We start from the raw sequence: 27,302 nt of genomic DNA, 5'->3' as shown, positions 1-27,302 counted from the left end.
TTTGAGTTGAAATTTTGTTTAAAAAAAGGTTCGTATGATCGAATTTGGAATTTCACTTTCTTGTCGAACATGTTTTTTTTTTGCTCATGTCTATAATTGGTGAATTCAACGAAAGATCGGTATTTTTTCGCTTGTGTGTATGTCCAATGTTAATTAGCCAAAATAATATGCCAATTCATCAAGTAATGAAGAAACGAAAATTTTTAGTGATGGAATTTTTCTGTTGTTAATTCATTGACAGCGGCTCGATTATTAACGAATCGCTGCAATAAATCAACAATTTTTTGTATGTGCTTTAAAAATTATTTTTAAAAATATCTAAATAATGTTTGTGTGATTTGATTTTTTTTATTTTTTGGAAAAAAATGAATTTTTTTTAGTTGCAATTTGATGTTTTTTTTTACAAAAAAATTTTGTTGGTGTTACCTAGCGATGTCATTTTTTACTTTATATTCGAATCGAAATGGTCTCGTTCTATTGAAGCTTTTAAGGGTTTAAATTTCAAAATTTAGTTTTCGCAACGGAAAAGGTCTAGTCCAAATTTTTGTTTGGATGAACTAGGTTCGTGTTTTTTGGATTTCACAATTAAAATTTTTGATTTGTTTTATTCAAGCCTATCTCAATTTTGGTGTTTTTTTTTGTTTTCAAAACGAAAGAGAACAAATAAATATTTCCGGATAAAATTTTTTGCTCGTTTTATTCGAAAATTTTGGATGCCTCAATGTCTTGTTTCTTTCTGTTGATCGTCGTTTTTTAGAGAATTTTTTTTTTGCACAGGTTTTGAGTTTTCAATTTTCACATTATCTCGTTACTGGTTGTAGTTGTCTAAGTAATTCCGTTACAAGATCAATAACAATCACTGGATGTGGGTCAATTTGTTCAAGCTTTCTTTGGGCTTAATCACATAAGTTCGCTTTTTTTCAATAGCTTAGTCTTGTGTTCAACATAAATTCACTGTTTTGTTCATCTTTCCGCTATGAAGTCAATTGTTTTTTTTCGAATTTTATTCATTGTATCATTTCTTGATCACTCAAATGGATAAACTGTCTTTTTTCTTCCGTATCGATTGAAATCACTTTGTTTCTTCAGAATGTCAAAATGAAATTGTCAAAATGTTGGATCAAATCAGTTTCTGGCATATTTTTTTCTGTTGTTCAATTGTTCGTTGATTGCGATCAAATTTTTTCTTCAAAACGTTCAAACGTTTCCGTTGGCATTCACACGGAACTTATAATTTAATCCAATAGTTGAAAGTCGGTAACGATGTGCAGCATTTCTTTCCGCACATTATTTTTCCACGCAGCTGCAAATGCAATCAGCAGAGAATAAAGTTTGTTGTTGTTGTTATTATTTGGCGAATCAAATGAAACATTTATGTTCGTTTTCTATGTTTATACTAGCAAAAATGCATAAATCAACAATATCCTATAGACATTTAATCAAGCGAAACGAAAAGCACGCATACAAAATATATTTTTATATTACACCATTATCAAGAGTCAAGCACATAAAATATATATTTGGACAAAACACAGCCGAACAACAATACTACGTGCGAACTCTAAATCAAGTTGCACTTTAACAAAACCAGAAACAAGAAACACACTCAACAGTCAGTCAGCACACAAGCTCTCGTCGCGGTGCCTGTTCGGTGTCTATGCCTCTCTTTTGCGCTGTGGCAATTGCAATCGCGAATGCGATGTGTCTCTGTGTGCTGGTATGTGTGTGTATGTCGATGTGTGTGTCTCTCTGTATAGATGGATGTGTGTGAGTATATCTACTGTGCGAACGCTGTTACTTTTGTGAAAAACTTTCACTTCTGATCATGAACTGAGCGCAGCACAACACACTATGAAACTTTTTTACTTCACTCTCGTTAGCATACGCGCGACTCGTCCAATTTCTTTGGTCTGTCTTTTTTGTGCTTTTTTCGGTTTCCACTGTCTCTCTTACTTTCATTCGGAGCCGATGCGATGCGATGATCGATTTAAATGTAATTATTTTAACCAATTTCGCTGAATTTTGTTTCTCTCTCTTTCCGCGATTCTATTTCTCAATGAGCTTATTTTCTTTTATAAATGCACTTTGATTGATGACTTTTCCCCCAGGTCGGGAGGCAGTGATTTCCCGTTATATATATGTTTTTCGAATGATGATCTTTTTTGGTAACTTTTTCAACAATGATTTTTCGCGCTTTTTCTCAACTGTGATCGAACTTGTTCGAATTGTCGGTTTTTGAAATGCATCACCTAATGATCACATTTTTTTGATAATTTTTTCAAAGTTACATGTTCACAACAAATTTAAAAAAAATTCCGATCAAAATGTGTCACAGACATTTTCATTGATAAATTCCGATGCTTGAGTCACTTTTGCTCCGGTTTGAAAATGATCAAAACAAATTAACACTCATAAAACCGTTAACAGTGAGATAAAGTTCAGTTGATTGCATAAATCAGAGTTCGCGAAATGCGAATAGTTTAAGTCTTTTTTTTAACGGAATTTTTCCGTTTGGGAAAAATTTCGCCGAAATTGTTGTTTTTGTCTTCACCAAATGCTAAATTTTATTTAATTTAATAGATTTTTCCAGATGAAATAGAAAAAATTTTCTTCTTTCGAATCGGTATCGAGCATAGTTTACATGTATGCGCGCGACTCGCATCAAAGTAGGTTACTAACTGAACTCCAATTTAAGCGGAGTTTAATCGAATGTACGAAACGACCAAACGAAAAAGCAAACATATCCGCAGATAGGTACACACTCACACATACACATACTCGCAAGTCGGAGCCAAAACGATGGATACATAAAATGTGTACTGAAATTAGCTGAGTTCTATACATTGCACGGCGAGGCAAACGCGAGTCACACACAGACAGTGAACGAATGAGTGAAAGAGAGAAGCGAAAAAGCACATGCACACACAACGTTGGGTATGAGAATTGCTTCGAGACGAGCAAATGACTTCGGCTATGATATACATGCGGATGGCCACCAGTAAGCGAAACGCAAACAAACGCATTTGCATGCTTTACGGTGCCGCATATCAGTCTTATTATATACACAACACACAGCGGCCAACATGCACATATGCTACACCACATAACACATATTTTCACAGCTGCATAAGCTTAAAAAACTCATGGATTCGACAGCGAATTCGTTCGAAAAAGCTAAAATGTATGATGGAAGTTCAACATTATGTACATAACAAACTATGATGATCAATCTACATAAGACAAATGTATGGTGTATGTGTGTGCGTGTGTTTTTTTCTCTCTATGATTTCAGTGGAGATGCTGGTGGAGTGTATAGTTTTTTTTCTACATGAAATATGACCGCTATTGTTATTATGGGTTTTTTTCTCTGATATTTCTATCGCACATATTCACTTTGCACTGGCTCACTCAACACTCATATAATTTATGTGTATATATAGGCATAATTCTATATTTGTACAGCGATCCGTTCGAATTGCGCGTAAGCTACGGAAATAGCTGATGCTTTTTGTTTTCTGAAGAAGAAGAAACAAAACAAGTTCAATGTGATGTTCACAACAAATGGAATTTGTAATTGAAAATTGTTTTTTCCTTCTATTTCAGAGACGGCAAAAACAATGGCCGACTTTCATTCATAAAAAAACGAGCATACGCATGCCAATAACAACCACATACACCTGGCATCACTTGATTCAGAAACAAATTTTCGATTTGGACAAAAGCCTAATTGAGGCAAATATGTCAATGAATTTCTTGGGACTCAATTGATTCACATCAGAATGCATCCCGTTGGTGGTTTTCTGAACGGCATTCTACACACAGAAAAGAATCCCCGGAAATTTTAGGTGTTCGCCGTAAAATTTGACATTTATATATAAATTTCTATATACATTTTACCGGCAACACTTGAATTTTCCGGGCGATGACATAATTTCAAATATTCCAACAGAAATTAGCGCCATCTGTCATTTCAAGCGGTAAAATATACATAGTATTTGATAAAATGTTCGAAAATATGTCATCGCCCGGAAAATTGAAGTGTTGCCGGTGAAATGTATATAGAAATTTATGATGTATATAGAAATATAAATGTCAAATTTTACGGCGAACACCCAAAATTTCCGGGGATTCTTTTCTGTGTGTAGTTGCAATAATAATAATTTGTGGTAAAAGCTCCCGATTAAATTGCTTCACAAATGATCGGACGACTTAGAAAATTTAATTAAATTTTCAGCCGTGGAGAAAACACACATCGAAACAAACCTTTGAAAATGTAGAACATTCAAACATTTGGCTTGAATGTGACCGATGTGTCCACTTACAAATTACGATCGGTATAAGATGACAAAGACAAAACACATTAGCTCTCCGCTCCGTTCAGCAACCATTTCTCGTTCATAGAAAATAATTAGATTTCATCTTTTCGCCAGTATTGGCTGCTGCTGCTGCTGTGTATTTGTTTAGCACTCGCATCTTAAATAATGTTTCTGTTCTGTTGTGCCGATGTTTACAGTCATGGGCGTATATACTGCATATATATTTACATGTGCGTACATTTCTATTTCGACTATTCGTACATAGATATATATTGAAGTCATGGCATTTGGGACTGTGCGATATTGTAATAAAAAGAATTGTCGTAAAAATCCTAAGTGCAACGAAAGATCATCGTCGTCGTCGTCGTCGTCGTCGTCGTTTTTGAGAGCTGCGTATTTTTCCGTTTCTCGAGCGCTTACTGACACTCAATTTGTCTGTACGTGTGTGTATGTGTGCGTTCGTGTCTAGTGACCTATTGTTATTCATAGCAGTGCAAAATTTAACGTATTTGTGCGATGATAAAAAAAAACTAAGTTGTTCACTTTCTGTTTTGATTTGCAGTTCGTCTAATGAAAAGTGAAAATGTTTTTATGTCCTACTTTAGTTTAGGAACTAACACACAAACATCACATCCGCGTAGAACATCACACATTTTACTCTAGATCTAAAAATTTGCATTTGAACTGGCAAAGTGTTGCACGAATGGACCGTTTGTATTGTTTGGTGGAGTTGTCAAAAAGTAGACTCACAAAGCTCTGCCAAATATGGCTATGCACAATGGATAAGAGGAGATGGGGAACATGTGTGCATGTGGCGAAAAAAAATAAATGAATGCATGTTACGTGCACATTTAAATGAAATGTTGCCTAATGTGTGTGTGTGTGTGTCGGTTCTGCAACAAAAACCGAACATTCAAGAGATATACGCCTTGCAATAGTCGTTTTTCTTGCTGCACATTTTGTTGTTGTTTGCGTTAGCATTCATGTCTATCTATGAGTTGCATGACACTTAGAATGTGTTGGTGTTCTCTTCAACTTGCCCTCTCTAGGCTCATGCATAACAACTTGAATTCATCATTGACTCTGGCATTTAATTGCAATTTCGAAATGCTTGTGTAGCTGTTCTTATGTATGTTTCATATGTCGCATATTCGACTATGCAATTCTGGTTTCTGTGCGCTGCTGCTTTTTTCTCTTTCTTTGTTTTCTTCATTGCAACCGATTTTATATAATAGATACCATTTGAACGACGACGACGACAACGACAACGATAAAGTTAGACATTCCTCGTCGCGCGTATTAGATTATATTTTGAATGCATACACGTATAGTATGTGAGTGCAACAGTCTTCGATTTCGGTAGTCTAACGACGAACATGTTCGATTTCATAAAATATTACACAAGAGATAAACTATAATATACAGACACATACACACGGCAGCCGCTAAAATTTCGTTTTCATTCGTTTCGACCCAGAAAATTGAAAAATTACGCTTAACGCTCGTGCGCTCGCTCATTCGTTCATTCGTTTGCTCGGTTGGTCGGTCGTTCGCACACATTCACATGATCTCTTCAATCAATCGAGAGAGCTCGCTCGCGCACGCTTTCATCCGCGCGCACGATTCCCATTGTAACTATATGCGACGCGCCATTGCACATGTATTGGTGTCTATCTATTTTGTGTATCTTATCTATATTTGTTCATTTTGAACTGTGTAGACGAAATTAAATTCAATGTTCACTAAAAAAAGAATCCATTTATATACGGTTTATATGTTGTGTGTGCATCGCTCGCTCTCAAAACCGTATCAATTCGGTGTGTTCGTACATAGAGGCACTGCTTCATCGACGCTATATTTTACACACAAATGACAGCATTTTTACAAAAGCGACGATCCCAACTCAGGTCTTGTTCACGACCGAAGAAATAGACCGACAAATGAAACAAAACACAACAAAAATTATATATGACACCGACGACACCGACGACGACGGCGACGACGACGACAATTCGACAACGATGACTGCAAATCATTCTGCGCCATTCGAACGATTTTCGTTTTAGATAGATTTCCCTTTTCATTTTCAATGTTCAGTTTTTTCATTCTATTCCATTTGTTCGTCGTCGTCGTTGTTGTCACTTTTTCACAGCTTCTTAGTTCTAGTTTCTGCTGAAGTGAACAAATACAAGCGAATGACTTTGAAAAGATATGAAAGTGTGTGCTTTGTGACACACATGAATGGCAACCATTCGTGTATGCAATCATTCTATGCTATTGGGGCGTGCGCGCGCTGCTATGATGCAATGCTCCCTTTCTCAGTTGCTTCGAAAACAACAATTAAATATTTTCAACGTCAATGACGTTCAGAGAATCAATCTCACACGCACCGAATAAAAAAAATACGCTGAAAAGTGGGTTTTCGGTTATCAGAAACTTGACTCGGGGCGCTAATTTTTGCATTTGATTTGAATTGAGGTCTGATGTTTGAACAAACGATTGGGGACGGAGGAAAAAAAACTCAGCTCACATGAAAATGGAATTTGAGTCGAGTCGGAAACGAGATGGATGTCAATCAAACGATCGATTGACGGTTTTAATGTGATAATTTTCACCATAAAATGCGCACCACACAGAAAAGTCGACACTTAAACGGTAGTAAACAACATACAACTCTAATGACTCTTGAGATTGTTTTGCTTTGCCGGTTATTTCGCTTTTTTTCCCTCTTCGGCCGTGTTTACATTCCTTTCACACGAAAGTCGACATTTCCGTACGCATAATTTGCGCTCATGATTCCATTCTCAATTGAAATTGCTCGGTGTTTGCTTTTTTTCTCTTTCTGCGTGCACGAAACACAATGGCCAAATGATTAAAAGCATACGGCTGTGGTTGTGCCAAGCATTCCACATGAGAAACATATTGAAACAGAGTAACAAAAAAGAAACAACACGACCTACGTTGATGACAATGATGACGATCACGTTCGCTGGCTTACACCAACCAACAGCAGTAACAGCCATTACATTGTGTTACCACGATTACTGTGGCTGCTGCTGTTGTTGTCGTTGTTGCTTTGTAACTGTTTTTCTCTTCATTTCTTTCATTCTTTCTCTCTCTTCTTTCGTACTGCTTTTCTTCTAGTCTTTTCGAATTCGCGCACCGACTGCTCAAATGAATGAAAGCAAAAGTATTTTTTACTTTTTCATCTATATTTTCTTTCCTCGTCTCATTTTTACTTCTTTTTCTCTTCGTTCTTCTGTACATTTTCCCATTGTAAGCCGTGTTTTCCTGAAAAATATCAATTTACTTGAGCTGCAAGCAGTGTGTCTGCACAGCATTGAATTTAACGAGTGATCGAATTGCATGTGTACTGGCTATACTGTGTGCGGTTGTACACTGTGTGTGTGTTTCTGTGTGTCGAATGAATCGGGCATTCGGGCATGTACTACGTCAGAAAAAAAGAAAGTTTTTTTTTTCTTAATGCGGAAGAGTTTATTGTGCTCTTTTGGCTGCCTGTTTATGCCATTGCTGCTATTTTTCTTCTTCTTTCTCTTTGCTTTGTGTGCTGTGCGCGGACCGAGTTACAAGCACTCTCTTCACCCCGTACGCGTGCGCGACACTCGTTTCGGTAAATCGATCGTTTTTTTTCTGTTCCTCGTTACCATTGTTGTTTCGTTCAGCATTTCTTTGTGTGTTTCTTTTTCGTTTCACTGTTATTCGCATACTTGCACCTCTGGCTCAATTTTATGAATTTACCATTTTGACGTTGAGATAGATCGGGAAGCGTGTAACCAATAAATATACAGTAAGCGGAACACAAAGCGTAGAATGAAAGATGCGCGCTGGGCGCGTTTATGCTGTGGCCTCGGCAAAGCCATCAAGATAAACATAATATTTCATTTTACAATTTGATGTATGCACGAATGAGTGTGTGATGAATCGAAAGGGCCAACGACCATCATCAAATATGTATTTGCATTAGAAAGTCGCCTGTGGTGATGGCGGACGCGCATGTTTTATTACTTATTCAAAAACAAACTTTTTGATCGTTTATCGATGATGTTATTTTTCGTTTCTTTTTTCTTCATTCTTGATTTTAACAAAGATGTAAATGAAGAGAGTTCGATCCAATTATATATTTTAAAGCCATACGATCATCATCAGACGGTTCAAAGAGTGTTCGAAAACGATGAAAAACCAAAAATCACGATGCGGCCCAACATTTAGCTAAGACAAAGATATTTTTAATGGTGATTTTGCTTTTACTCAGCATTCCTGTGCGCCTCGGAAAGGTCAACCACAGCCGACCGAAGAAAGTAACGAGAGAAAATGTGTGTATATGTGAGTGCACGCTCGCAAAAAAGCACAAGAGAAAACGAAATGGCATTTACCAAATAATGTTTCCTACATTTTCGCATCGCTTGCTCACTCAATTGAAGTATCAACGAAAACTAATCTCGCTGTTTGATTCGCTGTTGCTTTTTTTCGGCGCTTATTGTCTTTGAACGCATTCTCGATAGCTTTACTGGCCCTGCGCCACCACCGCCGCCGCTTGTCATATGCATGCGATTTAAAGCACATCAAAATGTACTTATAGGATGAGCGGCGAGAGTGAAAGAAGAAAAAACATATTGTTTTTTTGTGTGTGCAGAAATGTGTCATTTACCTCATTCATTATATTAACGACGGCGAGTATCATGACACGATCAAACTTTTACTTTGAAACCTTTGTACATTACAGCCATTCATGTGAATTGAGTGTATGGTAAAGGAAGCAGGAAACAGAAAACAGATTGCGAAAAGTAAAGGTATTGCTGTGTGGAGGCAACAACAATAACAGCCACAGCCACCACCACCACAACAACAACAACAACAACAAAATATGGGCAAACGAATAAAATATAAAGCCAATTATATCGAGTAAGAGTTCATTCAACCATATGGCGTATACGGTTTCTATGTGCAGTAGTTTATGGACTAAATAAAAAACCGCTTAATTTATTCAAAACAGACATACATTCAGATGATTTCGTAAGATTATTCGGCTGTGGCGTGTGTTATTTCGGATATATATATATATATATTCAAACGGAGTTTTCACAATAGCTAAAGGAATACAGAAAGAAAGAGATCAAGACAAGCGGCAGTCAGACATTGAATCAAATGAATTCGATCACAATGGCGTTGATGAAATGATGTATTTGATCTATGGAGATGTGAACTCAATAGCAATATTGTTGACCACTGGCCATTTTTTAATTGTCGATTATATTTTATAGATTCATACCAAAAGTGAGATGCTATTCATTTCGATTATTTTGCGTTAAATTGGTGATTTCACCGTTCATTTTCATCGGATGAATCAAAGCAAATTTTTTTTTTTACTAAAATGACCATTTCTCGCACAAATAAGCAACAGTTTCATCACAACCGAAAAGAAGAAGAAGAAGAATGAGTGTTCAAACACGAATCATCACATGACAACCACTTGAAAATTTTACATATACAAGTGAACGGCGTTAATTCAATGTTATTTTATATTGTCAATGTTAAAATAAATAAATCGTAAAATGTGCATTTGCCATTTCAAGTGGGCTGTTGTCGTCATCATCGTATTCATGCATTCAGCGCCGCTTATTTGTTTAATTTTATTTTGATCGTCGAAAAAAAATTATATTCGAAAAGCCCTACTCAACTGAAACGTATTTAGAAAGTGCGCGCGAAAAAAAACTACTGCGAATGAGAAATCTGAGCATGGCAGCAGCACCAGCACCAGCAGTAGCTCGCATTATATAAAGTTGGCGGAAAAAAAGACGCATTTTATGTGCGTAATAATTTCAGTGTGGTTTAGAAACCACCGTATATTGATACCAAGCAGTCGCATTGGTTCAATTCGGTGCATTCCTTTCGATGATATGCAACACTTTCAGTTTCATTTGCAACAAAACATACGATGATATGAACAATAATCACACCAGATTTATCTGGTGTGTTGTTATTTCAATACCGCTCCCGCACAACGATTCGCCACCATTCTCGTTGGCTGACATTTGCAAATGCATCCGATAATTTATGTGCTTCTGTCACGAGCAATTATAACAAAAATTTAGTGTGCCGCACATCGAAACGAATGTGTGTGTATGCGTCACACTTCTATTGACTTTGCTGACGCTTCACGATTGTTTCGATGTCGATTTCGTGAATCTTAATTATTCATTCGACACAGTAAATGAATTCAAAAAGCCTAACCTACCGTAAATTTTTTGTTTTTATTTTCTTCTCGCGTTTCATTTCAATTTAGAATCCACATTTAAAACCGTTGCCATACAATCCCAACATAATTCGTGTGTTGAGATTGCATTTGCATGATATTTAAAAGCTTTCAACTCAAATATAATCTCTTTGTAGATTTTATTTTGTATGTCAACGCCTAATGATTTTGTGTTTTTGGAATTTTTTTTTCAGTAAAAATCATTAAAATTAAATGGTTATTTCGTTTGTGTTCAACGAAAAGCCGATAAAATGAATAATCATCGTATTCATACGCGTAGAAAAATTTTGCGGATTTTTCCTCTGAAATTCACGCAGAAATCGAGAAAATAAACAACGAACAAACGATAGACTAAACAGCAATTTTTGTTTGCACAGTGTGAATGTTGTTGTTGCATGGTTAGAACGCATACATCGGCGCATCGACCTAGCTCATGGCTTTCAATTGACTTGCACAACGAATGCAATTAGAGAGCGACCGAGAGAGAGAGGAAAATATCGTAGACATTTTTTTTGCTTCGTCTTTCTCGATTGACGTAAGCTCTCGGTGATCTCTCAATACCTATCAAATGCACGCATGACAACTGGTCTAATGTTTCTAATTTATTAAATATTCCAGGCTAATCGAATCGCATTTGAAATTTTAATGAAATCGACCAATTTTTTTTCGTTGTCGATAGTGATGTGTTGTTGCTGTTATCCAGTTATACAATTCATAATGTTTCGTTGCAGTATCGATTCTGAACGAGTACATGTCAATTCCATCGAGGCATACTCCGAACACCAAGAGAAAGAAACATTAATCGGTCTAGCTAATAGTTTACCAATGTTGCTGCTTTTTTCTTCGGTCTTTCTTTCTTTCTTGCGTTTCAATGCAATTCTTGTATGTTGTGTGCATGAAGCATTTCATGTTGGTGGTGCTGTCGATGCTGCTGCTGCTGCTGCAAATCGTTCGACATATTGAAATAATTGAACACGTTGTATCACATTTTCTTCTTTCTTTCGCTGGCATTGTTTCCAGCAACAGCGGCAACAGCAGCAACAACAGCAGCAGTTGGTGGTGGTGGTGTGTTGTTGCTACTTTCGAACGTGGAAGCATGTTCGTGATTTTGAAGCGCGAACACTGTATGTATTGGTGTGTGCATTGCAATGTAGATGTGGCCGTGTGCGCTTGTTCCACTCTATGTGGATGTGGATATTTGCAAATACCAATACACCCAAACGCAGCGATATATTTTGTATGATTACGCGAATAGTTTCCACAGTGTCCGACCTCATCCAGGTTACTGAACTCGCATACTGAAAGTAGGTTATTTTGTGCGCTCACTCTACAGCACAATCGTCGACAACAACGGACGACTACGGCGTCAACGACGACGACAACGTTTGTCGTCTTTGTTCATTCGTTTCTTTCATAACACGAGAGTATACAGCGCGTATGCCAAACGAGAGAAGCGAATGGCAATAGCAGCACCGACGACGACGACGACCACATCAAATGCTCTATCCAATAGATTTCGCTATTTTCGCTTTTTCATATTTCTATTTTGTATTCACTTCATTTTGTTGTTGTTGCTTTTCAACGATATTCGCTATTTTTTTCTAAATTTATTCAATTCACAATGGTTATACAACTTTGCGTTAGCGTTAGAAAAACGCATACGCATGCATACAGATCGAATGCACTTACTCGTTGTGCCATGAACTATTATTAATTTCGTCTCTTTTGTTATATTAATAGATAAAATAGTTAGCGTATGCATTTTGGCTCGGGGGCTCTAGTGTTGTTGCGGTGTGTATATTGCTCTAGTGTTGGTTGCACATTTCATTCGATGCACTTCGAATGTGTTACATGCATAGCAGATTTCATGGTTTTCATACCGAAATCACAACTAATTTTTTTTATGTTCCCTTCATTCGTCTATGATGATGAATAGAAGAAGAAAAAAACACACCATCGACGTCGTCGTCGTCGTTGTCGTTATGTTATGTGTCTGGCAATGTGTGCTGTTTTTTGCCATGCTAGAGAACGTTGGTTATGTGTCTTGAAATAATTTCCATTTTATAGATGCAATTGGCTGTCATTTTGTAACACTATTTTCTAGGCGCGTTAATGCGTGCATAAATTGTTAGTCTTCGGTATTGGCTAATATTACGAACAAGTACGATTTGTGTGTGCTTCTATGGCTAATAGTATTGGTCTTGGTGGCTAAGACATGGCAGCCCCGTAATAAGGCACTACGGAGCTGTGTTTATTTCGTCAAATTTTCTATTGGCTTTGATATTGTGCATTTGAACATGTCGTCGTCGTAGTCGTCATACTATATACCACCACACCATGCAATATTGTGCATTGCATGCATAATTTCAACGAAGCTCGATTCCATCGTTTTTCATGTCATCAAATTCATGAACTCATAGGCGAAATATGTGTCCATGGTGGGGCATTAGCATTAGCCATACTTTGATTGTAAGCACATTTTTTTCCTCTCTCTCTATCGTTCGTTTTTTTTTTTTTTGCTCGACTGCTGTTTGAAACATTGCATTCGTTTATTAGGTAAATCACAGAAAATGTACGTTCGAGTGTAAATTGGCCTGCTGTATGTGTATGCGTTCCGTTCATCCTTCATCGAAATCGCATGCCATAGACGACTATCAGGTCCATGGTCTAAGCACACGAATAAATATGGATTTTTTCGATCGTTCTAACCAACGAGCTTTTTTCTATTCGCCACTCTACTTGCACTTTCATGTATGCACATTGCACACATAATTCGCTATTATTTAATCGATGCAATGATTTCATGAGTGTAACCGAGACACGGTGAGCCTGTGTGTGTGTATGTGCGAGTGCGCTGTTTTTTTCTTTCTTTTAATTTTCAAATATTGCCTGCTGCTGCTGATGTTGTTGTTGTTGTTGTTGTTTTTCTATGGCTATGTCGTTGCATTTAGCAAACTACACATTTTCTGAATTTAATTTTGGATTTGGATTTTTTTTTTCGTTCGATGTGTTGCTTTTTTCGCGCTATTGACCTAGGGTTGTCAAACTACAATAGCTCAAGTTTTTCGCTGTAACAACAACAACAACACAAATATTGAAACAAACCGAAAAAAAGTGGCTAAACGGTTTTGCAACTCTTGGAAAATTAAAATACAACAAAACCGTTCCATAAACTGAATTGTTACGCAATCGATGTGTTATTTGCTTATACTCGAATATTCGTCGCAAATTCGAAATGATAAAATAAAATCCAAAACTGAGCGAAATTCAAATGCCGATATTTGAATCGAACGAACGAAAAGAAGAAGAAGAGAAAAAAACTACACACACAATTTCGAATCGAAAAACGTGCGTTACATTTTGGAGTCATTCGTTCGCCAACACGATCGATGTTTCGCCTGCATAAATATATATAATATCGAGTATGTATGCGCGAGCCAAGACAAGAGGAAAAAGCGACGAAAAAAAATTGACGAAAAAAAACAACAGCAACAACGCGCACAGAAACAACATTTCAATTCAAATGATATTCACATTGGCCTTGAGTCTTTCATGTATTGTTATTTTTGTTGTTGTTGCTTCTTTTTTTTCTTCAACCGTAAATTTGGGCAGATTTTCGTGCATCGTAACGACAATATAAAATGCATTGCAAACCGCAACTGCAAGATATCGCATGATGAATAAAGAATGAAAGAGAGAAATGATTAAACCAAACGAAAGAAAAAAAAAATTCGAATCAATTTTTGGCATTTTGTCATTTTTTTCTCTTGCAAATGGAATTGAAGTGGATCATTTTCGTTGCAATCCAAAATGGGAAATATCAATCGGGACCGGCGTGATGCTGGAATTTGCTTTTATAGTCATTTGGATTCTCTTGCTGCCGTTCAAATCAAGTACAAATAAAGAGAAATTGAAAGCTTTTTCATGAGTTTTTTTCCCGTCGTCGTCGTCGGCGCTGGTTTGTTCGTTCATCAGAGTGAATTCAACATGCACAAAAAAGTGAATGGCAACATCGAAGCAGCAGCAGCTTCTCGGGTTCAGTGTTAACTTTACGTAACGACAATATAACTTGTTATGAAAAATGGTCTGTCTATGTTTAAAAAAAGAGCTGTGTGGTGTGTATTATTTCTCTTTTTTTCAATGTGCACGCCGCTTTTACCGTTGTTTTTTTCTTTCGTTGCGATTGGACCGAATGTTATTTGTGTATCTGTTTCGGTTTCGGCTATAGGTATGTGTTTTTTTTCTACTTTGTATTTCACTCTACTCTATTTCATGAATACACATTTGTGTGTCTTATTGTTAATGCTGCTGTTGTTTATTATTATTATTGTTGTTGTTGTTATCTCTTCTGCTTCTCTCTTTTTCTCTGCCTCTCGTTCGTGTAACGGTTTTTATTCGCATAACCTATAATTGTGTGTTTTCGAAAAAGAAGAAAACCGAACGAACACAAAAACCTGATCGACTAATTTTTTTTTCTCTTTCTCTTTTCATTTTCAATTTCATTTGTATACAACACACAGTTGTTTTTTTCCTTCTTCTTCTTCTTCTTCTTCTTCTTCTTCTTCTTCTTCTTCTTCTTCGGTTACTGTTGCTCGATGTGATTTGTATGCGTTAACGTGCTCTCTCGTGTGGTTTGCTCATTACTTGTTACATCATCACCATCATCATCACAGGCATTCAAGCTAACTGTGACTAGTGAACTTCAAAATCCTTACGTAGTTCAATAATGAAAAAAACGATGTGAAAGCGATTATATGCTGATTATGTAGGCTGCTGCTCTACTGCTACACTCAACTCGGTCGATGGCTGTGTGCTGTTGGCCGCCAGCAGCAGCAACAGCAACATCAATTCGCTGAACGAGCGAGATAGATACATTGAAAAGTGAACATTCGAACGTTGTCAGCGCGATATCATCGTTTATTTTTCATTTAAATGGGCCATTAATATTTTCGGCTGTAACGTGTTTTTTTTCTGCTCCGCTGTGCGTTCATTGTTAATGTATTTGCTCGCTCATTCGTTCGTTTACTACCAAAAACTCGATAATCGTAAAGGTAAGGTCTGGTTGCGAAAATCAGATGAACGAGATCGCGTATCACAACGGCGATCGTAAACATCTTTCTATTTTTGTAAATATGGTGCGATGCGATTGTTACAGCTGAAAGCCTAAAAGGCTGTCGAACTCTGTTCGCACGCAACGGTTACAAAGATCAACCGACCGACCGAACACATCACCTTTTCACTGTTATTCGGCATTCCAAAGTGATTTCATGTTCACAATTTTTCAACGGTGTTTGAGTTGTGGAGCACCGAAATGAAAAATCCAATTCGAAACCGATGAGCAATATCTAATGATCCGTCCTGAAAAAGGGCTCAAACCAGATCGTTCAATGATTGCAAATGACGTCCGCATTTTCGGAAGTCTCACGAGTTCGGCTTCTATTTTGATGGCGGCACACCAATTTCGTCATCACTTTTGTTTTTCTCGCGCACGCTTCTTGCATACTTTCTAACGCCGCAAACGTTTCATCAGAACGTGAAAGAAAAAAAAGATGATAAAAATAGTGTGGAGAGTAGGAAAAAAAACACGAAACCTGACACACGGCTTTTTTTTCACAATAGTACACCAGCTCCAATACGCAGGAAAACTCTATATTGATAAAGGAAATGTTCAAAGAAATTGTAACATAGACACATCGCTTGATTGATATTGCGCTCCGTTCACTGTGTCGTGGCTGCCGATTGAGAAATATGTACATATGTGCAATAAAAAGTGAACACGTAAGAAGGAGATGGCGAGCAGCGCCAGTAGAGAAGGGGTGTCAGGGAGAAAGAGAGACACGATCGCAATGATACACGCTAGAATTAGATTATATAATCTCGGTGTATGGGTTCGGTTCAATAGAGAGTGTTGCGAGTGAGCGCGCGTTTGGAGAGACTCGCGCTGAATGCAAGTGATGGTGCGATGGCGAGTAGCAGCATTCGGTTAAATATAGAGTAGAGTGCTATGCACGGACTATGCAATCGTAGAAAATATGTAACAGTTGTAAAATTGAATGTGAATGTTGGTTGCGCGTTCTCGCTTCTACGATCTTAGCGGGCACATACTATGTATTGTCTATCTTGGTGGTGCTGCTGCTGCTGCTTCTTAGCTTCACGACTCGCGGTCACTCGCGGTCGCTCGCGATTGTTGCTCGCGTTTCATTTTATTTACTATATTTCAACTTCTTCTTCTTCTTCTTCTTCTTCTTCTTCTTCTTCTTTGTTTTCGTTCATTTTCGTAACATGCTATTTTGTTGCTCATCACTTATTAAACTACTTTAGATTATATTGTACATTGAAAGCGCAACACTTTTTTTCTCAGCCGTTTGTGCTTTGGCGTGCACGGCCACTTCAATATACATGGATACTTTTACACAATACCATTTTCTACAAACGTTGCCGTTTTTTTGTTCGCCGTCCAACATCGTCTATTTCGCTTTTTTCACACTTTTCGTCTCTTTTGCTAGCCTCTTCCTCTTCTGCATTAGGTTGTTGATGTTTTTTTTATTCATATTTCTTTCGTTGTTACTATATTTTTTGTTCATTGCCCACTAAACTATACATATATTTTTACACCATTCGCGCGCCACACAAACATTGACAGCGCGCTTTACTGTGCACACACACACATTGTGTAGATGGAAAAAAGTAGAGCAGACGTTGAACTCGTTCGTTCATTTCATTTTATGTTGTTAATATACATCATTTTCTATACACAGCTATTTTTTCTGCCTCTCTTTCTCTTTCTCCCCGCTTTGCTTAGAGTGTTTGGCTTCGGCTGTGGCTTGAATACGGCAAATTTATAATGAAATATGTACACATAGCGAAATGGATCATAATGTACTGTGTAGTGAAACACAAAATTTCCTCTTCTATTTATTAGGGTTTTTGTTGTGTTGTTCAACTGCTGGCTCATTGTTTTTTTTTTCTATGCGCTCTCTTTGGATTCTTCACACTTAATTTTCTGTCATTTCGATTTCGGTGTCGATAGATCAGTCGTTTTTAACATGAAACCAACAATGTCATCGTATTGAATACATCAGCACTTTTTTGTTTTGCCATTTGAAATAGCGTGAAAGTATTTTATTTTGAATGTGAAATGATTTTTGCGGATGAACAAAATGATGGAAATATAAATGATAAAAACAGACGGGGAAAAAAGCCTTAGAACTATTACTGTTTGCCAACCATTACAAAGCGATCCGGCCGGACGCAATGACAAAATTAGTAGGTTAGTGAAGTAAAGAGAGGAAGAGAGAGACGATAATTATAAAATAACACACCATTGTAGTTGTTGCGGTTACGGTAAATCATTCATGTTTTTCATATCAGTCGAAAATAATCTAATAAGTGAAACTCACTCACTCATACCGTACGGGTTTTGGTTACTTGATAACAAAAAAATTGTTTATCATATTTTATCCGATTGTGACGTGTTGTAGTTTTATCGATGGTTTTTTTTCCTCATTATGTTCCATGGCAGAAATCCTGTATTTTATGACTTTTGGCCATTCAAAATGAATAATTGATTGAGTAAATTTTGAAAGCTGCAATCAGAAATTATAACACAACTACGTAATTTTAAACGCAAGACCATATCATTCAAATATAGCTTTATTATTCACATTGGTTTGCCCTACAAATGGAGAGAGAGAGAGAGAAAACACAGCAAAGGGTTTTCCATTGCTGTTGATCTCACGGCTCAAAATCGTACATGGATGTTTTTGTTTAATAATTGCATGTTGCGGCCACAAAATAGTCAGTTCAATATTTCAAGGGGAGAACATACAATTTTAGTTCGTTATACGATCGCACTCTTGTATTCGGTTTTGTCCCAAATATTCTTCTTCTATTTGATGTGTACATTTATTTTTCGTTTCGTTTCTTTTTCCCCGGATGAAATATTGGCTTCTCCTTTCAAAAATCACTTTCTCCTCGCGCACACTCTCTCACACACACAAACACTCAATTCTTTGTGTCTATTTGCGGAAACACTTTTTGTACATGTTGTGTATGCCAGTTCGTGATTTCATCCTAATTAATTCCTAGTCATCGGTCAATGTGCTGTTACGTTCAGGCGGCCCGATTTATCATAAATCAAGTCTTGCGCTCACAGAATGAAAGTCAAATGGCCGACGCCGCCACTGCCGTGCGACCAACTCACAGTGTAACCAGATGTAGTTGAATATTGCGGAAGAGTGTTTTGCAAAGCATTTGGTGAGATAAAAAAAACCTAACTTAAATGGTTTTACTAGAATCACTTCCGCATAAAAAATTGTGTTTTGCATCGCGCGCGCTGTTACACGATTCCATTATTTAATGCTATCGACTGTATCGTGCATCTACTCCAGTCAAATGAGACGAAAAACTGAATGGAAAACGAAATGAACAAAACTGCGACTCTTGGAGAAGAAGAAGAAGTAGAAAAACGATGTGAAAATCTTTAATTGAACGCGGGCACCACGACTGTGACTTCCATGTTGAAAAAGGCAAAGCGGCAAACGTTGTAAAAAAACCAAGCGCACAAAATGCCAATTGAATAGGTAAATCATGCAGCAATGAATAGCGAGAGAGAGAGTGAAATATTTGCGCTGGAATACGACTGAGAAAAAAAACAGTATACTATACACCGATGTTTTTTCCCGCTAACGAAGCAACAACACAGCACCGCACTGGTGAACGACCGGTGAATAGCAATTTCATAAAAATTTTGCCTTGGGTCTCGCTCTTTTCCCATTTGTATTGTGAGTGTGCAAACGGCAGTGGCTGCGCTTTTTTTATTGCTTGCCTGGATTTTGTGTACATTGTGTCCACATCATTTCATGTGTGTATTGAATGGAGCATCGCCTATCGGAGAAAGAGAAAGTGAAAGTACCGTTCGGAATGAGCGAAATTTACTAAAAATAAACAGCGACGACAACAACGACAACGACGGCGGTTGATGACGACGACGATGATCAACGAAATATTTTTAAAAAATGAATACCAACTGACTAAACTTTAAGCTGAACACATAAAATGTCATTATATCATACTTCAGAGACACATACATGAAGTACTCGGTTGACGCGGCTGTGCAAATCGAGTAAAAGACGAGGGAGAGAGAGAAATGTATATGAATGTAGTATAACAAACCGAACCTAAAAATCGAGTTCATGAAATATCGACGAAAGGCAACAACAACAACCGAAATTATAACGGAATCCATGTCTCTCGTACGTGTAACACGGAAAGTTTGTTTGCGTCATGCGAACCCACATCAGTAAGAGAGAGAAAAAAATACACAATCTTATTGACGATAAATAATTACATGGAGTTTGTTTATTATCATATGAACATGAACTGTTTCTAGTTCTGCAATATGGATTACTGCTTGCTCGCTCGTTCGGTTGGCATTCGATGACATTTCTCGAATCGAAATCTATGTTTATCGCTAGTTGGTTTGATGCGAGTTCATGTTAATTCTCATTTGAAACAAACAAAAAAGCCAACAAACGACGGTCGAGATGGCCATTGACAATCGCTTCGAGAGTAATAGCTGAATTTCAAATTGCATAATATTATCGTGTATCATGTTTCATGTAAAACATTTTCCCTAAAGTAATTTATTGGCCGCCTGTCTTTGCTGTTACACATTTTGTATTGATCCAATCGCTGAACACCGTTCAATGCACAAGGCAAAGTGAATGTTAACGATGAGAAATAGAAATTGCAAGTTACGGAAAAAAACGCAGAAGAATGAATCAAGAAAGAGGAAGAAAGAGAGTAAAACAAATGCTCCGAGCTGTGCTCAAATGTTTGACGATCTTGCATTCGGTTTCGTTTACTGCACGCACAGAAGAAAAAAACCAGATGCATGTAACCCAATGGCCGATTGTACATTTACAGTTATGTTGCCGCTGTCTTCGTCGTCGTCGTCGTCATTGCACTCTGCGCGACTGCTTTTTTCTTCTTTCTTTCGTCGGTAGTGCATTTTTCTCGGAGACCTTTCTTCTCTCCGTATAAATCTATTCGTTGTGCAGATGTTCACCGCAAATGGCATCGATGCGAGCGCACAGGTAAGCTTATGTAATGCACCACATAAGATGTCTTCCTGATTTACAAACATTTTTTCTACGTCAATGCAATTTGCCGTCTCTTTTCCACTCACACACACGTACACGCACTGTGCGAAGACTGTGAAAGACTTTTTACATGTGAATGCAAAAGGAATGGAACTGAAGAAATAAAAAGAACTCAACTAAACCTGAACATGCGATAAAGAGTTTTGCAGCAAAAAAAAGAAATGCAAAAACGAGTTTGACGCACATGTGAAGAATATTTATATCAAAAGAAAGAGGGAAAGAAAAAAGTGACTTCAAAGACTCACTTTCACAGTGCGTGCACAATTTTATTTCACGTTTGACTGGTGAGAAAGCGAAAGAGAGTAGCAAAAAAATGAAAAATAAAATGTTCCTTAATCGGCTCATCACCACGCTATAATTACGACGATATACTTTGTTGCATTTATTGAAATCGTGTTAATTTCATTGAGATCAAGCGATTCACATGCAATGCCGCCGATGCATGGAGTGTTGCATTAATCGAAAATGTATGCAAATTGATTGCGTCGAATGTTAATTGATTTTGGCAAAGTGCAGGTAAGTGCGCATCATCAAGTTTATGTATTTGGATAGCATTTTCGGGGGCACAGGATGCCCTCAACATTAAAATCGATAATAATAATAATAAAATCAGCGGCAGCGACGACGACGGCAGCACCAACTGTGCACTTCGGCCCGAATGTCGGCATGTGAACGCATAATGGAAGTGCGTAACTGCAACCAGCACCACCACCATCAGTTAGCACATATTGAATGCGTTATGTACAAGCTTGTCGGTAGCTGGCAGCGTCGTTGGCGCTGCTACTAGCATATACATAAACATAACACTCAGCGACGGTTGTGTTGAATAAATATAGAATTTTCTTCTTATTTCCGAAATTTATCGATCGTGCAGTTGTTTTCAACTTGTCAAATGGTCGCGGGATTGAATGGCGAGTTGCCCAGTTGTGGGCAATTTTTTTTATGAACTGGGCAACAGTAGCAGCATAAATGGAAAATATGCCCGTTTGACATGCAATGCGCTTCGGATTCAAAGGGAAAAACTACTCTGCCGTTTTCCGTTTGTTTTCTCTGTACCAACACATTTTTTCCCTTCGCAAACACTCACTTGCCGCACACACAAACACACATACATGCTCGCTTTACCATGTTGCGTTTGTGTCATTTTTGCGAATGAGTGCCGAAGTGAAGTCAATGCACCACGTCAGCATTTGATTAAATGTAGGTCAATAAGTGCAGCTTTTCATTTATTTATAGTTAAAATCGTGCAACGCGTGCACACAACATAAAGTGCACACAACAAAATAGAGAAGAGAAGAAAAAAGAATCAAAGTACCAAAATGAAAAACTTCCCCAGCACTATAGTTTAGCCGTCTTTCGCCCAGTGTGTGTCTCTTTCTCTCTCCTTCGCTTTGTTTCGGCACATTTGCATTTGCTTTCGCATTCGGGCCTAAAAGGAAGCTATATTTACTGGGTTGCACATGGGAATGCGATATGTTTTGCCTGTGTTCATGTTACACGTTAAATGTGAGTTCGGTTGCATACCGTTTCCAAGATTTATCGCATGTTTCTTTGTCTTCATTTTGTGCTCTTTGCGATACGAAAATTGGATTTATTTACATAATATTTTCCGACAATCTTTCTCCTTCTTCTTCTTCATCTTTTGTTGCTGTTTACATTTTCGTGTTCAATGCGTAAGTTTGTAACAAATTGCCATGATTGCCAGTTCGATGAAAGCTCAGCCGTTTTAGAATTGCGTTCGATTGAATTGGTATTATTAGCGATGGGAGGAAGTTTTTCCACTGAAATTGTGATGTGCTTGATTCCCTTTGTATCAGAGGGTAAAGTTCCTCAATTTCTCTACAAAGTAACAAATCGAACATTGATATTGCATGCGGAAAACAAACGTTTTTCTACAAAAAGAAACATCAATTTTCGTTGCATCGCCCGTGCATATACATATTATGTATTGATTGTGTTGGTGCGAATGCACAAATCAAATGGTTAAGAGGAATTGAATAAAAGCCAATTATTTTTAACTTCCGTGTAATTTCAGCATGCGCTGGGCGCATTCACGATCACATATGGATGTTATTTAATAAAGTTGATACGATACTGATTGCACAATGTTAAACGCTCGTTTAACATTGTGCATTAGATGAGAGAGAGAGAGAGAGAGAGAGAGAGAGAGAGAGAGAGAGTATGTGTGTGTGCCGAACCCACTTATTTGCTTCATTGCTTCCTTCTTGCCGTAAACAGAGCCAGTCGAGATAAACCAGACGAACGAATGGTAAGCGATATACATGAGAACGTACAGAAGAAGAAAAAAAACACCCAAACCAGTCGATTTGAGAAAGAAAAAACGCGCACAAGCGAGTGAAGAAAAAAGAGAGAAAAATGCAAAAACTGCATGATTTCATCATTAAGAGCTGCGAGTAAATGCCAAGACCAGGAATCCATCTAAACAGCACACAAACGACCAGCATCTCTCAATCGCCTACTGTGTGATGTGCATGAAAAACGCGGCGGAAAAACAAACAGAAAACAACGAAATATGCTTTTCACATTTTAAAACCGTTTTAGCTTCCACTTTTACGTCCTATGTGTTCGATGTGATCGGAGAGCCCATGTTGTGTTGTTCATATACACATACACTTGGTTGGATAGGAGTGTTTCGTTTTCGCTTCGGCTATTGAATTTCATTTCACAAGGAAGAAAGAAAGCAATGAACCAAATGTGGGATAAAATATAAGGTATGTAGCCAAAGACAATGCACTGAACGGTGGAAAATTACGAGGGAGAGAGAGCAGAAAAAAGCATACACTCATTGAATCACTATGGTGATTGGCAGGCAGGCAGGCAGGCATTTTAATATACATCAACATATTTTCTTCTTCCTATGTACTGTGAACACGCATACCACGTTAAACGCAATCGTTGGGGGCGATATAGATTCATAACGAATTCATGACAAGCGACTTGAATTGTGTGCTATTGAAATGAGCGCCGACACGATCATCATGATGGCATAAAACTAATCTCGTATGCCAGGCTATAGGGAACTCAATACATACACATAGAGTAAACAATGAAATTTGTTTTTTAACGAAGTGAAAAATAAAACACACACAACAGATCACACCGAAATAGATACTCACAAGGTACAACAATTGAAAAGCGTTAGTGAAAGTAAAAAATGTGTTTTTGAACTCTCTTGAAGTGGAATTCATTGTCTATTATTTTTGTTGGCACGTTCGTGTGCGCGTTCGTTTGCTTGCTAGCTCGTTTGTCTATCGCCCGTGTGCAAAATTTCTCGACACAAGCAAAAAGAATCGAAAATCGGATTTGGAAAAATAGCGAATTAAATTCAAAGTGAATGAAAATGAAGCAAACAAACGGAAAACGAACATAATGAAATTAAAAGCATTGACTCAATGCATGGCGAATTGCATTAGATGTGATGCTTTTTCACGGTACCATTTTATGTTCCGTGATCTTATCTCTGGATCGTTTTGAAGCACACTTCAATTGAATTTATATGCCGGTTTATGCATTTTTTTTCTCACATACGTGTGTGTGCTTGATCTTTGAGATCGAGAGTTGTTCAGCATCTGAAAATCGCATACATTTTATGCCAACTTCTGTCCAACCGTATGATCGTGTAGACCGACTTTGAATGACGTAAAGCATAAATCAATCATGTCACAGTTATTTTGCTGCATGTAGTTTTTTCCTCTGTTTCATTCCATCTCGATGCGATTTGGCATGTCTACGATATTTAATTGTGCACGATGCAGTTCGACTTTCCACCATATCGATATGTGTTGACTGGTTTCAATACCTTCGTGTCTGTTTTTTTCACCATTGTTACTGGTTTCAGTTGCTGCGTTTCGTTCGTGTGCTTACGGCTTGTTTGTGTGCCAGAAAGACGCAGCAGCACATACATAATTATCTGGATATTACATCTGCAGAGCAGAATGAAAATTGAAATCAACGCAATAGGCGTACAGTTATACACTTCCTGTTTATCTAATTTCAGTCAGTGGAGCTGTTGTGTGTGTAATGTGTATACCACCACGGCATATAACCGTAACCGCATCGTCGGGAATCTTTTTCAGCATCATCATCTCTCTGTGGATGCGATGTGTGCGCTCGCGCTCTCGAACTCTATGTGGCATGCACATAACTCTTTTCGGGTTTTCACTTCTTCACTTTCTGCATTTCTAAATTTAATTTGTGAGTGAGTGATCGTCTCGTTGCCCCCAAACAGCGTTTTCGTCGTCTTTGTCGTTGTTGCTTTCAAACAATTGTAGCATCTTCACAACGCCATCATGCATTATGCAATGAAATTAGTTGGAAAATCGTCAGCGTTACTAGTCTCTCTCTCCCTCTCACTCTTCCTCCCTCATTTACTTCGTTAGAATAAATTTTCGATGATCACGATAACTTTCGCAAAAGCTCGTTATATTTCAAATAGTCGCTCGGTGTCGTGTACCAGTGCCGTCTTAGCATTTTGGAGGGCCCTGAGGCAAAATTGTTTCGGGACCCAATTTTTTTTTCTCGATATCACAAGTTTTAAAATTTTGGATATTGTGACAATTTCGTTTGATTCAAACACATGTAATTCGTGAAAAAAATGACTGACTGACTGTAACTTCAGTTGACTTTCGTTGATCATAGTTTTGTACTAAGAAAATCACTTTGTCCCAAATTAAGTAACATACATTGACTTGTAACTTCAAATGATTTCAGTTAACAATGATAGACTTACACTACACATTGTACTCAAAAGTCAATCAAAGTAAGTCATTTTTGTCCGAAATCAGTTAACTGACTGGTCAGTTACAATATTTATACACGAGTATTCATTTATATTTTGTATATTGGTCAAAACTGCTGGTCATGAGCGTTCCTATTTAACGAATGAATATGAATGGCTGAGAATGAGAAGAACACATAGATTGAGAATGTATTTAAATAAAACATCATCTAAAATCAATTTTGAAGGGAAACAAACAAACTTCGTTCGTCAATTTGTTTTTTTTTTTCAATGCAGTTTTTTTCGAAATTTCATTGGCCCATTAAGCATTTCGGGGCCCTTAAAATCGCGGGACTCTGGGGCGGTTGCCTCATTCGCCTCCAGGCTAAGACGGCGCTGTCGTGTACTGTACTTACTGCCACATTTATTTGCACTGACAGCCCGTTTCATGTGATTATTCCCGCTCTTCTCTCTATCGCATCATTATTACGTTATATATGCTGTTGGTATATATGCGATTCTATGCTGTGTGATGGATTTTTTACGAACATTTTTTATTCACCTTCTTTTCGTAACAAAAATATTACGATCGAACAATACTTTCGGTCATATCGCATAACAACCTTAGTGCAATTCGAAAAAAAAAACGCCAAACATGTACAAAGTAAAAACAATGGAATGCAACTTTGCATGCAATGCTCGGCATTGACTCCATCAAATGCACAACGCATAGCGACGAGCGCGAGAAGGACAGAGATGGAAATAAAGAAGCGAATCAACAAAAGTGTTTGAAAGAAATGGAAAAGTAGCGCTTCGAGACATTGTGAACAGCATTGTTTCGAAAAGTTGCGCGAAAAAAAGCAGCAGAAGAAGAATGATGAACATTCGCCAACGGGGACGAATATCAATTGAGCATTGCATTTCGGCTCAGTTGTTGTGGATTGTGAATCAAATCGTCCACTTACACCATTGGTTGTACGAATTCCGATTGTTTTCACTTCTTTCGTTAGACAGTGGAATGGAGTGCATACGTGTTGTTATATGCATGGCTTTATGACCGAAATGGGAAAACCCAAACATTCCGCACACAATTGATTTCTCTATGTTCCTAACACCGCTGTTTTTTTTTCTTCTTGTTCAAACTATTGCCGCTTCTCCGACAATCCTCGGATTGTTTTGGTTTTCCGTGTACATTTGAATGGCTTACGGAAAATTATCAAATGGCTGATAAGCCTAAGGAAATTACTTTAGAATTTAGGTTATTATGTTACTTGTGCTATAATTTGCAACTGTTTTTAATAAAGCTCCAAAGTTTTATCGCAACAGGATCGAACGAGCGTTGATGTGTGTGTGTGTGTTTGTGTGTCTGGTAACTGACTTACACTTTGGTCTCATTGTGTTTAAATGTTGAAAATTCATAATTTGAATGATGATTTGCATTTGAATCACGTTTCCGAGTGCGCATTGCATAAATGAAGTGGAAGGCAGACAGAGAAAGAGCGAAAGCTTTACAAGGGCTTAATGAAAATATGACAGGGAACGCATATAATCCAGGATATATCTCTGTCAGGCATATCAAGTGCCCAACAAAAGAGAGGAAAATATGAAAATTGCTTTTGTTTATCGCGCAAATAATGCAAAATTATATAAATGCCAACATCTCTCCCTGTCTCTTTTTAGCATATTTACCACTGCGGACACGAGAAAACGAACAGAAAAATAAAACAGAAGCGAAAAAGCGTTGGCACTCGAGAGAGAGAGAGAGAGAGAGAGAGAGAGAGAGAGAGAGAGAGAGAGAGAGAGAGAGAGAG

The 27,302-nt window shown here is 37.7% G+C and overlaps 1 protein-coding gene across 2 annotated transcripts in view; it reads right to left on the bottom strand.

Moving 5' to 3' along the window:
* The window catches only part of LOC129569999 (hormone receptor 4), a 44,076-nt gene that overhangs the window by 8,181 nt on the left and 8,593 nt on the right, over window positions 1–27,302 (bottom strand). The window contains exon 1 of one of the 2 annotated variants that reach the window (XM_055449331.1): window positions 427–2,663. The exons of the other annotated variant lie outside the window; for it this stretch is intronic. Within the exon in view, the coding sequence (XP_055305306.1) occupies window positions 427–439 (13 nt within the window). The 5' untranslated portion in view covers window positions 440–2,663. Of the gene's footprint in view, window positions 1–426; window positions 2,664–27,302 lie in introns of those variants that run through there. 2 annotated transcript variants of the gene reach the window in all.

The sequence above is a fragment of the Sitodiplosis mosellana genome, unplaced genomic scaffold (assembly GCF_009176505.1).
Source record: "Sitodiplosis mosellana isolate CC-2019 unplaced genomic scaffold, AAFC_SMos_1.0 Smas_scaffold_1, whole genome shotgun sequence".
NCBI lineage: Eukaryota > Metazoa > Arthropoda > Insecta > Diptera > Cecidomyiidae > Sitodiplosis > Sitodiplosis mosellana.
The sequence above is the reverse complement of the archived record's forward strand: the minus strand, read 5'-3'. Positions and strand labels throughout refer to the sequence as shown.